Source organism: Camellia sinensis, chromosome 8, assembly GCF_055761805.1.
Source record: "Camellia sinensis isolate YWXY chromosome 8, ASM5576180v1, whole genome shotgun sequence".
Classification (NCBI taxonomy): Eukaryota; Viridiplantae; Streptophyta; class Magnoliopsida; order Ericales; family Theaceae; genus Camellia; species Camellia sinensis.
The window spans coordinates 59,784,745-59,799,392 of NC_138968.1; the positions used below are offsets into that span (position 1 = coordinate 59,784,745).

A 14,648-nucleotide genomic window follows, 5' to 3' on the forward strand; every position below is an offset into this window, starting at 1 on the left:
TGTGAGCTTACATATTTATAGGCATTTCAATACAATAGGAGACAAATAACCGGAATACAAAATTCAAAGTAAAAGATACACATTAGTGAGATTTTCAAAGTAAAGATAATGCTTGGACTTTATTGGTGGCTGGTGGCTAAACTTTCAACATTATCATGCCAAAAATCGACTGTCATTCTAACATCATTATTAGGCTAGTTCTAGGGTAAAATCTTGCCAAATAATAATGTTAGCTTTTGAATTTGGCTTCCTTCTTCATGTGTAATATTTTTCAAAAGGAGTTGCCATATCATTTGCATCACCACCAGTTTGTTCAGTAACATTCTTTGTAGGATGCCCTTTTTTCGGCCTTTCTGTTCGTGGTGATTTGTCATTGCTTCGGCCTTGTTGCTTTCTCTCTCTCAGTTGGTTTCCCTTGCTGCCATTGTGATTGATTCCATGCACGTTTCTTTGTTGCAAGATGCTGATTCCTTGCCTATATTCTTTGAAGTTGTCATTAAAAGGAGTGATTACAATTGTTGCTGTCTTTCGACAACTTCATTGTAGTTGTTTGTAATGATAATTATATTTTCGAGTACAAGTTGAACACTTCACTTCAACCGTTCCGTGTTCCAACTTGCGGAGAGTGTTGGAGATAATATTATATTGTCAAAGATATTAGAAGATATCAGAATATATGGAGATCCTATGATTTGTTCTTATTATGATTTTTTGTATCTTTGATTTATTTCAATTCCTTAATTGAAGGGACTTGGTTGTATTTCCCACTCTATATATATGGTGTATCATGTAAACAAGAGTATGAAGTTGAATGAATGAAAGATGCAGTCCTTTAGGGCTTTGTGTGTATGGATGTAAGCCAATTTTAGCCAACTCACGTTAAACCTTTGTATTCTTACTTTTCCCTTTTCTATCTCTATTATCTCTCTATATTCTACCTTATTGCCTTATTACAAAATTCAACTTTGTCATCCCTATGGCACAAACCTGCCGACGACCACCAATTTAGAAAAAGAAGAACTCCATCGAATTCCCAATTTGTTGCCAAATCCGTTGCCACCATTGCCTAAACCAAAAACTCGAAGAGGAAAAATCCAAGCTCCACCACCGTCACTCCCCCAAAACCACTTCACATTCGACTCACCTAACCCTTTAGCCCAGCTAACTCTACATCTTGCCCACCCAACCAACCAAATAGTTTCCCAGATATCGTATGCAAGCCTTCTCCGACGCAACTCTCACCTCCACATCCACTCGCCTTCGTCAGAACCTGAACAGGATATAGAACCAATGCCACACCCTTCCAATGCTACACTCTTTCACCCATCCCCCAATGCTGAAAATGGAATGAAAACCTAATGACGCCTCTGAACCATCTGATTGCCTTCTCCCTCAACCAACATGCCATACTTCTCTGGCCTCCCCTCAAACGGCCCAAAAAACTGTTCGGTGTAGCTATCGTGGCCGCCAAACGTAACCTCAAGATGAGCAACCAAACCTCAAAACTAATCAATCCAATTTCCCGTCGTAAACCTTGTCCCCTCTTCACAATCGAAATGCAATATCAACCAATGGAATCTACATCCCTCTCCTCAATCTCAAATGATCACTCCCCTAAAGAACAAAATCCTTAGTCGATGTCGCAACACCGGCACCGCCAATGGATTAGGCATAGTACATAGAGTTCCTTAATCAAGAATAAAATACCCTAAAACTTGATAACGACTCTAAGCTGCTTTAATTCTCCCAAATTCAACCATTGGGAAGATTTTCAAATCAAATCATCACCTCAAGTCTTACTCATCTTGCAAACCCTCCAACATAAACATAATTCCCTCATTAATTAAGGAAACATGCAAGTAACACCAAACAAAGTCAACACAAGTAGCTATAAACTATCTAGTTGCCCTATAATGAATATGGAAATAATCCACATAGAGATATATTTAGTTGAAAAAGAATGGTGAACTCAATTGGTTCAGAGACTGAATCGAGAGCTAAGGACCGTCTTCTATACGCTTTCATGAAGTACATGCAATTACTATATCTGCAATTCATGCAAGACCTTTGAAACTTGATGGGGCATAAGGTCCCAACCATCTTAAATAGCAATAAGTTCTTTATATAGTGAGGTTAAGCATAGAGTACTCAACTTATTGAGCCATTCTACTGGGGTATAAGTACAGAAAATGTGTGGCAGTCCGATTTGGTTTTTTGAGACCTTGAAGAGCAAATAGAGAAATGCATACTTGTAGCAGGGTTTGTTAGTGACCTATGGCAATTTCATGGTGGGGATTTACCTCTTGTTGGCACAGATGATGATTGCAATTTATTTATTTATTAACCATTTCATAGATCGTTGGATTAAGGCACCACACTACTATGTATGGGAATAATGTAATCGTGTCACATACTAATAGGCAAATGAAGCATCCAAAAGGAAAAATGCTACCATTGGGTCATTGTTGATAGAGTGTGGTAAGTATATTACAAACTTAATTTTTACACTGGTAAAGTGAAATCTTGACCATGTGAATATAAGCTTCTTGAGCACACTCCCCTTAGCAACTAGTTTTTAAGGGTGAGTTCTGATAGGTGCCAAAATGTACGCATTTAGGCCCCCTAAAATACAATTGTTAGTCCTTGAATTATTGCTACTTTGACGGTTTTAATGAGTTTGTATATGTGTAGGTCATTCAAGCTTGTGAGATGAAATGAAATTGACCTCAATTTGAAGTATTTGAAGTCCGAAAGACAAGGTTCAACCCAAGTTTAAGGGCTCGGAAGATGTAAATAACTGAATCAAGCAATAATAATTGAACCCATGAGATTTGAAGAAAGAAAAGTTAGAATCGTTGCAATCCCGCTATAGAGTCAATCTGCACAGCCTTCAGTATTTTGTATGTATATCTCTCGTCCGATATCGGATTGAAGTGATTCAAGAGGTATTGGAAAGATAACTCAAAGGGCTACGATTTTGTATGAAATAGAAAATTTCCAATTCTGACTTTTTATAGGTCAAAACAGGCCCGCAAGATGAGTCAACAAAGCTGGAAATAATTCTATCCGAATTTCTCTTTCATCTTGGAGAATTCTAGCCTATTGGGTATTATTAGATGTGTCCTATGTCTATAAATACAAAAGCCTATTGATCATTATGGTTATTGAGGATTCTAGAGAAAAGTGGAGAGAAGCAAGGAGAAGAGGTTTTTCACCTCAACCATGAGCGGCTAATCTTTTTCTTTGGGATTGAGATGAAGCCCTAATCAAGTAACTTGTATTAATGTATCATGATTTTAGTTTTGAATTCAATAGGATAATCACTGTATACCTTTCAAAGATTATTTATTCAATTAAAGTTTTCATCTAATGAATGTGTTCGATTCTGTGATTAAGAATATATATTATACAATTATTTTATTCGTTTGTATATACAAACCGTGCGACGAGTCATACCAAAGGAAGACGAGTAATGCTACAACCCTAGTTTAATGTAAACGATTCGTACCAACTGAAGATGATTCGTGCCTGCGATTTGATTATACTCATCCTCTTGACGATGATATCAGAGCTTGTAGCCACGATACATCACTATTATTTAAATCATTGATTTACTAGAATTCAATATATTAATTACTTCTTGTGAGATTACAAGTGGATTTGAAACCCCAAACTATTTTCTACTTAAATTCCACCTCAATCTTTCTTTTTGGTTAATAATTGCTTTTAGTTAGTTTTAGATTGAAATCAAAATATTCATTTGATTCAACTTAATTAAGAATTGATTTTCTAATATTTGAACAACTTAGCCTTTTAGTCCCTATGGATTGATACCAGAACTAAACCACTATTCTATTGAATTAAGGTCTTAGTAAGAATTTATTTTTGGTATGCAAAACGACCCACCAAATTTTAGCGCCATTGCCAGGGAATTAGCATGGTTGTTTAGATCTTAGAAATTAATTTTTAGATTAATTCTTAGTTTAGGATTTTGTGTATATAATTTTTGTTTTAGTTTTCTTTTTTTCAAAGTGGCAAGTGTAGATTATACAAGCAATTGCAGACGAAGGACTTGCAGTTGGTTGTGACCGAGGACTCGAGCTTAAAATTTGCAAGTAGTTTGAATTTTCTACACTAAAAAAAATGGATTATTTTGAAAAATCTATTGGAGGGTTTGGAATCCAATATAACCAGTCGTTGGGCACTTCACCCAATTATTGGCAACCATCGATAACACTTTCTCCATCATGTATGATTTTTCCTTCCAAAATTTTTGAAGGCGCCCTTGAGTTGACACCTAAATTGTTTGCATTGCTTCCTAAATTTTATGGTTTACACTCAAAAATTTCATGTGACCATATTGAAAAATTTGAGGAGGTTTTTGCTACTTTGCACAGTTTAAATGTTAGTGATGAAGTGGCTATACTTAGATTGTTCCCAGCCTCTTTAGAGGACAAGGCTAAGAGTTGGTTTTATTCATTGAGCCCAAGATCAATTGAAACATGGCAAGCTATAAAGCACAAACACCTCTTCGGAGGCAGCGTATGGGTGTCCGACACGTGTTGGACACGGACACGTGTTGGACACTCTATGGGAGGTGTCCCCCTTTTTTTGAATTTTTTGAATTTTTCTAGCCGGACACACTCCGGACACGGTATGGACACTTACGGGACACGTTTGGACAATTACGAGGTCCATAATGTAATTTTCAAAACTTGTAAATGGGGTAAAATGTGTAAAAACATAAAAATTGATTTCTGAAGTGAACCCTAAATTATTGAAGATAGATAGAGAGAGAGAGAGAGAGAGAGAGAGAGAGAGAGAGGGAGAGGGTGAAGAAGAAGCTGTTGAAGCCCTATAACAAGGTATGTTCTTCTTTCTTCGTTTTTCTTTTTCTTTGCTTCGTTTTTCTTCACTTTACAATTCGTCTCTCTCTGTTATTCGTCTCTCTAGCAGTTCGTTTCTCTCTTGCACTCTCATTCACACTTCACAGCCCTCTCTCTCTTCTGTCTTCATTCTGTTTCTCTTTTTTTTTTCTTTTTCCTTTTTTTCTGATCGTGTTTTCTCCTTTCTCCTTTTTTTTTTCCTTTTTTTTTTTTTCTCCTTTTCTTCTCTACCTCTGATGTTTACAATCTTTTTTTTTTATATATACCTCAGATTCTCTCTCTCTCTCTCTCTCTCTCTCTCTCTCTCTCTCTCTCTCTCCTTTTTTTTATTTTTTTGGTATTCTTGTTTGCTGAACATAGAATAAATTATTTTTATTTGTAGGAAAAAATCATTTTGTTGAAATTGCTGAATTTACTTTGTTGGGTAAATTACTATTTTTTTTTAAAAAAAAAATTAGACATATAATAAATAAATAAAATTAAATATATTGAACGTGTCCCCAGCGTGTCGTGTCCTCATTTTTTGAAAATTTACGTGTCCACGTGTCCATGTTGTGTCCGTGTCCGTGCATCATAGATGGCAAGAGATACAAAAACAATTCTTGAAATTTTTTTATCCCACATGAGACTCTTTTATGTAAGTGGCAAATTGTGAATTTTTAACAAATAGAAGATGAGTTTTTTTCACAATGCTAGTAGAGATTTAAATATTTGGTAACCTATTACCCATGTCATACCTACGAAACTTAGTGTCTCACTCGTTTATTCTTTGAGGGTTTAAGTTTTGAAATGGCCATTTTGTAGAAATGATGTGCAATAGTGAATTTTTAGATAAAACTGGTGAAGAGGCTTGGACTTATTTTGATCACTTGTCTAAAAATTCACAATCTTGGGATCATGATGAGTTTGATAAAACCAATTCCCATGCCATGGAAGTTGAAAAATTAGAGCCACTTTTGGCAAGTGAAAGTGGTCAAGATATTTGTGTGACACTAGTGAGATGATGGGGTACATAACAAATGATTGCTTAAATGTTCCAATTTTTAATGAGAAGACCCCAAGTCAAGCAAGTCCCACAAATATTCATGTCGTTGGTTTGGGTAATTCATTGGACTTTAGTCGTAGAGATGAGCTTTAATGTCACAAATATTGAAGAGTTTAGTGTTAAGACAAGTGACCTTGGGTGGGATTTTATTATTGGTTTTGACCACCTTGATTTCACTCATAGTTTTTGTTTTCACACTTTACTATTCACACAAATTTTCCTGATATGCTGATTGTGCCCATGTTTCAAGTCGGAATGTTCACTTGATTGAAACAACCAAGCACAAATTTTTTGGTGGGTCAGGTACTTCTTGTTGGAACGATCATATCTCATTAATCATAAGAACAGGAAGAAGTGATAATGAGAGTTGCTGTATCACTTGTATTTTTTTTTATTTTTTTTTACTTTAGATTTATTTATTTATTTTTCCTTAGTTTCAGTTTTAGATTTTTTCCCCCTACTTTCTTCGATGTTGGTCACTAACTTTTTGCAGGTGCACTACGCTTCCAGTTAGGGGAAGTCTCTCTCTCTCTCTCTCAAAGCCTTAAGGTGATATCTTTCCTCCTGTATGCTATTGATTATTCTATTGTCTACTTTGATGTGTCTGATTGAGGACAATGTGACATTTAAGTTAGGGGGAAGGATTTTGTTCTTTAATTGAAATATTTCAAACAAGTTAGGTAGTTGATGTGAAATATTGAATGGTTGAGAACTACAGTTTGAATCTATTGACTAAGTTAAATTTTTGAACAGTTTCATGGGTTAAGTGATGCTACATTAGTTCTTTCTACTTGTGCTTAATATAGAGTATATCACTTCTTTACCATGAAATCACTTGAGCACATAAGCCAAGTGGTGTGGCCCTAACACTTGAGACTGATATGCATGTTGTTGATATTTTGTAATGAATTGGATGATCCATAGAATAAATTCCCTTGGCTTGATTGCCAAAAAAAAAAAAAAAAAAAAAAAGTTACTTGTTTGGGTTCGTAACATTTTTAACTCGAGTAATTAAGCCCGTTGGCATGTCTCTACACCTAGTGTCCTAAAGCCATTTGGTTGGCCTAACACTTGCTACGTGGGTTAATTAGAAAGCTTAAGGCTATGTTCATTGGGGGATTTGGGAAGGAATTTGGAAATGAAAAGGGAAAGGGAAAGAGAAAGGGAAAGGGAAAAGATGTGTGAAATTGGGTGAAATGTAAATATATTTTATTCACATTTCACCTACATTTTCCCTTTTCCTTTCCAAATCCCTTCCCAAATCTCCCAATCAAACAGCGCAAAGGACCTAGACATTGCACAGTCGCGGGAGAAAAGAAAAAAAAATGACTATTTTAGGTTCGTAGCCTTTTTAACTCGAGTTATTAAGCTCATTGGGGTGTCTCCATACCTAGTGCCCTAAATCCATTTGGTTTGGGAGTCATTGGCCTAACTCTTCACGGGTTAATTAGAAAGCTTAAGGGACCTAGACATTGCATAGTCACAGAAGAAAAAAAAATGTGCATCAAAGTCAAGCCATTGGTTGCATTGTTTTACGGAATGTCTAATGAATTGTGGCGTATTGGAGATATGTGTATTAAGGATTAAGTTGGGGGGCGTATTTCTATGTGAATATTCACTTCACACCAAAGGAGTATGTGATGATTTTCTACTAAATAGTATATTGAACTTGAGTAATATTGTTTCAAAGTGAGGTGTTTGACTGGTTAAAATAGTCCATGAATGATAACTGTGAGTCTTAACTGTTTGATATTCTATATTGACTGCTTCACAGGGTATTTGTTTGAATTTGAAAGTTGAACTGGTCTATTTCATATTTGTTAGAATCGTACGAGTCGCGATTCGATTTGTACTATTCGATACGAGTTTCATCCTACACGATACGACTCGCAAGTTTGAATCTGAAATTCCTTTGAATCACACGATTCAATATTTGTATCGCATAGAATCGGGTGTATCGCACGATTCTTGCACTTCGCAATAAAAGGCATCATTTTTTTTTCTTTCTTTATTTTCGATCGATTACGACTCAGGTGAGTCTGAAACCAAATCAAATGGAAGAAGAAGAAGAGAGACCAAAACATACCTATTGTTCACCGTCTTTCACCATCTCGTTCCATCAGGTCTACATCTCCCCTCTATTATTTCTCCAATTTTTTCCTTTCTTTTTTTATTTTTATTTTTTGACTGATATTTTTGCATATATATATTTTTTCTTTTGCAGGTAGATGAAGAGAGAACAGAGTAGACGAAGAGAGAGATATGAGAGCTCTTCAGTTTTTTCAACCTTTTTTGCTTGGGAGTTGTGGTTGTTGGGAACAGTTGTTGACAAATCTGGTTGGACCAAGAAAGCTTGAAGGGCAGCTGTAGCATAGTTGAAGACTGTCTTTTGGATACCACACCATAACACACCATTGGTTAAAAAGAAGTGGAATCTGCTGGCAATTGCACAATAATTAACGTAGAAATTATTAATTAACTTAGAAATTGATAATTATTTATTACAAATTACAAATTATATTAATAAGTAAATTATTTGTTCAATAAAAATTTCATTATATATACATACATATATATATATATATATTTAATAAGAAATGTGAATCTTACGATTCACGATTCAAAATTTTTACAAAATTATTCACGATTGGATTCGCGATTTAACAGCCAAGGGGCATTTTATCTTTTGTCTGAATTGTGTGGGTAGATTCACTGCAAACCAAGGTTGTTAAAATCGGGATCTGTAGAAATTTAATGTATAAAGAGAAATAGAGAATTGTATTATTGATTGATATAATGTTCTATTTATTACAATGATTCATGATTCCTATATATAGAAGAGGGTGAGTGTGTAGTAGGTAAGGAGTAGGTGAAGTGGAGGTGGTAGTGGTGTAGTGGGTTAGGTTTAGTGGAGTAGGTGAGGTGGTAGTGGTGTAGTGGGTTAGGTTTAGTGGAGTAGGTTTAAGTGGGTGAAGTAGGTGGAGAGTAGGTTTATGGTAAATTCTAACAGCCCCCCGCAAACTCAAGGAGGATAGAAATTAACCAACTTGAGTTTGAAGAAAGGAACAAAACAAGCAAATACATAAAAATAAAAGAGGATAGGTGACACTGTATGGTCGTGTCAGACCATTGGTGAAGACACTCGATGGTGGTGTCATAACATTGTAGAGGACACTGGATGGCGGTGTCAGACCGATGTAGAAGACAGTTTATGGGGTCATGTCGGACCGTTGTAGAAGACAGTTTATGGGGTCATGTCGGACCGTTGTAGAAACTAACCGGAATCAATGTCGGGACAGTTTACAGAGTCTTGTCGGACCCTTGTAGAAACTAACCGGAATCTATGTCGGGACAGTTTACAGAGTCTTGTCGGACCCATGAAGGAGCTAACCGGAATCAATGTCGGGACAGTTTACAGAGTCTTGTCGGACCCTTGAAGAGTCGCACCCTCAAAAGGTGTGCCCAATTTTTTAAAAGGCGTGCCATCAAAAAGCGTGCCCAATTCATAAAAAGGCGTGCCATCAAAAGACGGGCCATCAAAAGGCGTGTCCACTTTATCAAAAGATGTGCCATGAAAAGGCGTGCCAGTTTGTCGGGCGGCAAGAGGCGCGCAATACGCGTGGCTGCCTCGGCTATTTAACCAAGACGAAGGCTGAGGCTGAGGCATACCATTCTGAAACCTCTGAAACCAACCCTTCGCTGAAAAACTCTGCCTCTGCGGAGAGAGAAACTGTGGAACACTTTGTTGCCATTCTGTCACCAACCCTTCCGAACATTACCAGTCTGAAATTGCTATTTCGCTGAAACACTTAGCAACCCAAAAATATGGCCTCTTCTTCCCGTCCAGCTACCCAGAACCTGCTCACGCTCTTTCCAGAACTGAACGAGCCCACAAGAGAAATAACTGGTGCGGTGGCCAGTGAACCTCAACCAAACACCTCTGGTTTTGCTCCATTGAACTTTCCGATGCGGTCGGTGGAGCAAAAAATGGCGGTGCAAACTGATATTGAGGCTAATCAGTATACTCTGAAGGCATGTGTGGAAAGCATGACGGCGGTCACAAATTTGTCGAACCGGCTGCAGAGTAGAACAAATGAGGTGCAGCATTTAACCTCCCAGCTGGCTCTGCTCCAACGCATGTATAAGGATGCGCGAGCAGAGATAAGCGTGCTAAGGGCAGAAAACAAGGAGCTCAAGTGGAAGGCCACCGTGATGTTCCGATTTGGAGGTCCACCATATGCTGTAGTGGAGGAGCAGGGAGGAGGCAACTTGCTTGGTGGTCTAGGAAGCATGGAGGCTGGGCAGTCACGGGACAACCAAGAGAAAAGCAAGAAGAAGAGACCCGCAGCAGAGTAGAGAAGAAAAAATCCCACTGTGGATGTGGTTGTGTTGGTTTTTGTTTTTTGTTTTTTGTTTTTTTTTTTTGTTTTTTGGTGTAAAATGGTGATCGGGGTGAGCCCCAACATGAATAAAATGAGTTTGTGGAATGATGAATGTTTTTTTTTTTTTTTTTTTTTTTTTTTTTGAAAAATAAGGGAATCGAATAATAAAAAAATATGGAGATAGTGATGAAATGATAAGCATGGTGATGATGAATATATAATAAAAATAGAGCACCAATTAAGTTTTATAATAAAAAATAAAATTTGGGCGGTGAATGAGTGTGATTAAAAAAAGGAGTGTGGGTTTGAAAGTGGAAAGATGAGAGAGAGATAGAGTGGGGTACATGATGGGTATGTGATAAAATAAAATATAAAATCAGTGGGTGGAGCATATGCATTAGCATAATTAAATCCATGCACCTGAAGGTTGAAAGACGGAATCAAACCACCAAAAGCAGCAGACAAGGTGAAATTCCCAACCCTTGCAGCCCCCCTAGGCATAAAAACTCCCAAAATTCCATCCTGTTCTTGACGGAAATAGTTTGCAGCCCCCCTAGGCATAAAACCTCCCAAAATTCCATCCTGTTCTTGACGGAAATAGTTTGCATCTGGAGCAGGAGGAGGAGCTGTTTCGGGCCTCTGGCCTGCAGGGCGATGAGGAATGTCCTCGCCAGGAATTGATCTGAATCTCGGGTCTGAACTGGTTTTGCCCCTTCCATATATTGGAACCAACTTCTCTTCCTCTAAAAAATGTGAGTGAATATGCAGCCACCTATAAAGACAGGGCCAACAGTACAGGTGGCCACAGAGAGTCACTATTGGGTCTTCAGTGAATTCAAAGCATATATTACATTCAAAATCACCCATTTCATTGCTAGTATTGCCTGAACACGAAGGGCCAGTTGATTGGCCAAAAACACTATTCATACCCAAACCCTAAAACCTGAAGCACCTGGGCTGTAAAATTGGGAAGATCTGTGGTGGTGATGAAGACGACCGAGACGGTGGTGTATGGGAGGACAACAGTGAGAGGAGGTGCAGTGGTGGTGGACTCGAATAAATTTCAAGGTATGTGTAGAAAATTCTAGCGGATTAGGTTGAGGTCCGGCGGGCGGCCAAGGCGAGGTTGCCGCCCGCCGGTGAAGCGAAAAATACTAAGTGCTTAACCTTGCTCTGATACCATGTAGAAATTTAATGTATAAAGAGAAATAGAGAATTGTATTATTGATTGATATAATGTTCTATTTATTACAATGATTCATGATTCCTATATATAGAAGAGGGTGAGTGTGTAGTAGGTAAGGAGTAGGTGAAGTGGAGGTGGTAGTGGTGTAGTGGGTTAGGTTTAGTGGAGTAGGTGAGGTGGTAGTGGTGTAGTGGGTTAGGTTTAGTGGAGTAGGTTTAAGTGGGTGAAGTAGGTGGAGAGTAGGTTTATGGTAAATTCTAACAGGATCCTACGTTGGATCGTTGGAGGTGTTTATAGGATCGGATCGTAGAATCGGATCGAGGATCGTAAGATCCTACCAAAAAAGACAAAGTACATAATAATTTAATTTAAATAAATATTTCTTATAAAGTATACACAAAATGAACTTATATTCTATTAAAAAGAAGTGAATATATTGTGAAAAATATAATACTCCATGTAAAATGCACATATAATATTATGCAATAGAAAACCCGATGGTAAAAGTTCTGTATTTTATCAAAAAAGAAGGTGAAGAAGAAGAAGAATTCTATAACAAAATACTTTACAATGTACAATAATGCATAAAAAGTGAAGAAAAAATATTTAACAAAATTGGAAATGAAAATAGATTAAGAATTCAAAAGAGTAGCTTAGTCGAATGATAAGGTTTGTCGTTAGCATCCCCGGTGGAGCGGATTCGAGTCACAAAAATAATTTCTCCAGAAATTGGGATAAAGTTGCAATCATCTTACCCTTCTTAGACTTCGCTAAAGCTAAGTTTGTTTTTCCGACTATTTAATTTTCTTAAATTACCGCAATATTTGAATGTTTGTTTCCTAGTTTGTTTTTCTTAGTCTATTTGATTCAATACTACTTAATTTTTATTATTTATTTTGACGACATAAATTGGTATTTAGACAACAAACATAAAATTTACAACAAAATATGTCATACAATACAAAACAAGGCTTATAAATTGGATCAGATAGGATCGGATTCGGATCGGGATTCTACGATCCTATAAGATCCCACTACTAGGATCGAAAGATCCTACCTATAAGGAGTTTTTTACATGATCTGGATCGATTGTACTCAAATGGATCGTAAGATCGTAGGATCCGGATCGAGATTCTGATAACCATGCTACAAACCCTCACGAAACTCCACTCGTCCACTTGGGCAACCTTGTGGTTTAAAAGGTTTGTTGCATACACTAAACGCAATCGTGATCCCTACGAAAATGGCTTAGATAGATTTTATTTTATTTTTCTTTTGCTTTGCTAGAGGACTAGCAAAGTGTAAGTTGGGTGTGATAGGTGCTGAAATGAACACATTTAAGCCCCCTAAAATACAATTGTTATTCCTTGAATTATTACTACGTGACGGTTTTAATGAGTTTGTATATGTGTAGGTCATTTAGGCTTGTGAGATGAAATGAAATTGACCTTAATTTAAAGTATTTGAAGCCCGAGCGACAAGGTTCAACCCAAGTTTAAAGGCTCGGAAGATGTAAATAATTGAATCAAGCAATAAAAGTCCAACCCATGAGATTTGAAGAAAGAAAAGTTACAATTGTTGCAATCTAGCTATAGAGTCACTTTGCACTGCCTTCAGTGGCCCCGTTTGGTAGAGGTGTGGAAAAGTGATTATAACTTATAACCTAATAGCTTATAGCTTATAACTGTGAACACAAGTTGATTTTTGACTTATAAATTAAGTTTCTCCTCCCCCACTCAAAGAATAAGTTGATTTTTGACTTACAAAAAGCTATAAGCTGTATTATTAAGCTGAACCAAACACATCAAAATAACTTAAATTAAGCTAAAAACTGAAATAAACTGGAAATAAGCCCTACTAAACAGGGCTAGTATTTTGGATGTATATCTCTCATCCAATATCAGATTGAAGTGATTCAAGCAGCATTGGAAAGATAAATCAAAGGGCTACGATTTTGTATGAAATAAAAAAAATTTCAATTCTGAATTTTTATAGGTCAAAACAGGCCCGCAAGATGAGTCAAAAAAGCTGGGAATAATTCTATCGGAATTTCCCTTTTATTTTAGAGAATTCTAGCCTATTGGGTATTATTTAGATGTCTCCTATGTCTATAAATACATAAGTGGAAAGAGGCAAGGAGAAGAGGTTTTTCATCTCAACCATGAGCGGCTAATCTTCTTCTCCCAGATTGAGATAAAACCCTAATCAAGTAACTTGTATTAATGTATTGTGATTTTAGTTTTGATTTGGTTTGGATAATCATTGTACAACTTTCAAAGTTTATTTATTCAAGTAAAGTTTTCATCTAATGAATGTATTCGATTTCTGTGATTGAGAATATATTGTTATACAATTGTTTTATTTGTTTGTATATACAAATTGTGAGACGAGTCCTACGTTACACGGACTCGGGTGTGGGTATCAGGTGTGGGTGCGTATCTAGGGGTCGAATACTTTAAAATTAAAAATTAAGGATACGTGGATATGGATCCAAATTTAGATACAGATATGGGGATAAGTTAAATAGTTATTTTTTAAAAATATATTTATTATATGAAGATGAGTTAAAAAAAGTTAAGGAATAACAAATTTTGTTAAAAAAATAACAAATAAAAATTATTTTAGGCATCAAATAAATTATATTATATATGAGAAAATAAATTATTTTATTTTAGACATAAAAATTATATTATTTATGATATATTATATTATACAATATTTTTTTGAGTGAATAATATTATATAATATGAATACTATTATATATTATTATATTAATATTAATATCATTTATATTATATAATATAAATCTAATTAGAAAGTAGAGAAAGAGAATAGAGAGGAAGAGAAGACAGAGCCAAAGAAGAAGAGAGAGAGAGAGAGTGAGAGGAGAAGATAGAAGAGAGAGACCAAAGGGGAATCGAAGCCCCAGGATCATTTTTTGGATGGAATCGACTTCGCGATGTTGGTTGTCAGATATCCTTCAATTCGGTCTAGTTCGCAACTAGGGTTCGCGCTTCGATCACGCTTCGCAACTCGAATTGCTTCACAAAGGTGAGTTTCAGCCCTCTCTCTCTCTCCATCTCTGAGTTTGAACCATATATGCCATCTTTCTTTTTCGTTTGTCATATCCACTTTCTCCATGATGTATC

The 14,648-nt window shown here is 36.4% G+C and overlaps 2 protein-coding genes across 3 annotated transcripts in view; both read right to left on the bottom strand.

Moving 5' to 3' along the window:
• LOC114282726 (Radical SAM superfamily protein) overlaps positions 1-14,648 on the bottom strand; it is a 38,323-nt gene that overhangs the window by 9,482 nt on the left and 14,193 nt on the right. The gene's annotated exons all lie outside the window — the stretch shown is intronic.
• LOC145796944 (uncharacterized) lies at positions 10,471-11,548 on the bottom strand. Its single transcript, XM_082882757.1, has one exon. It carries the CDS (start codon positions 11,238-11,240, stop codon positions 10,599-10,601), a length of 642 nt encoding a protein of 213 aa, XP_082738883.1. The 5' UTR covers positions 11,241-11,548; the 3' UTR covers positions 10,471-10,598.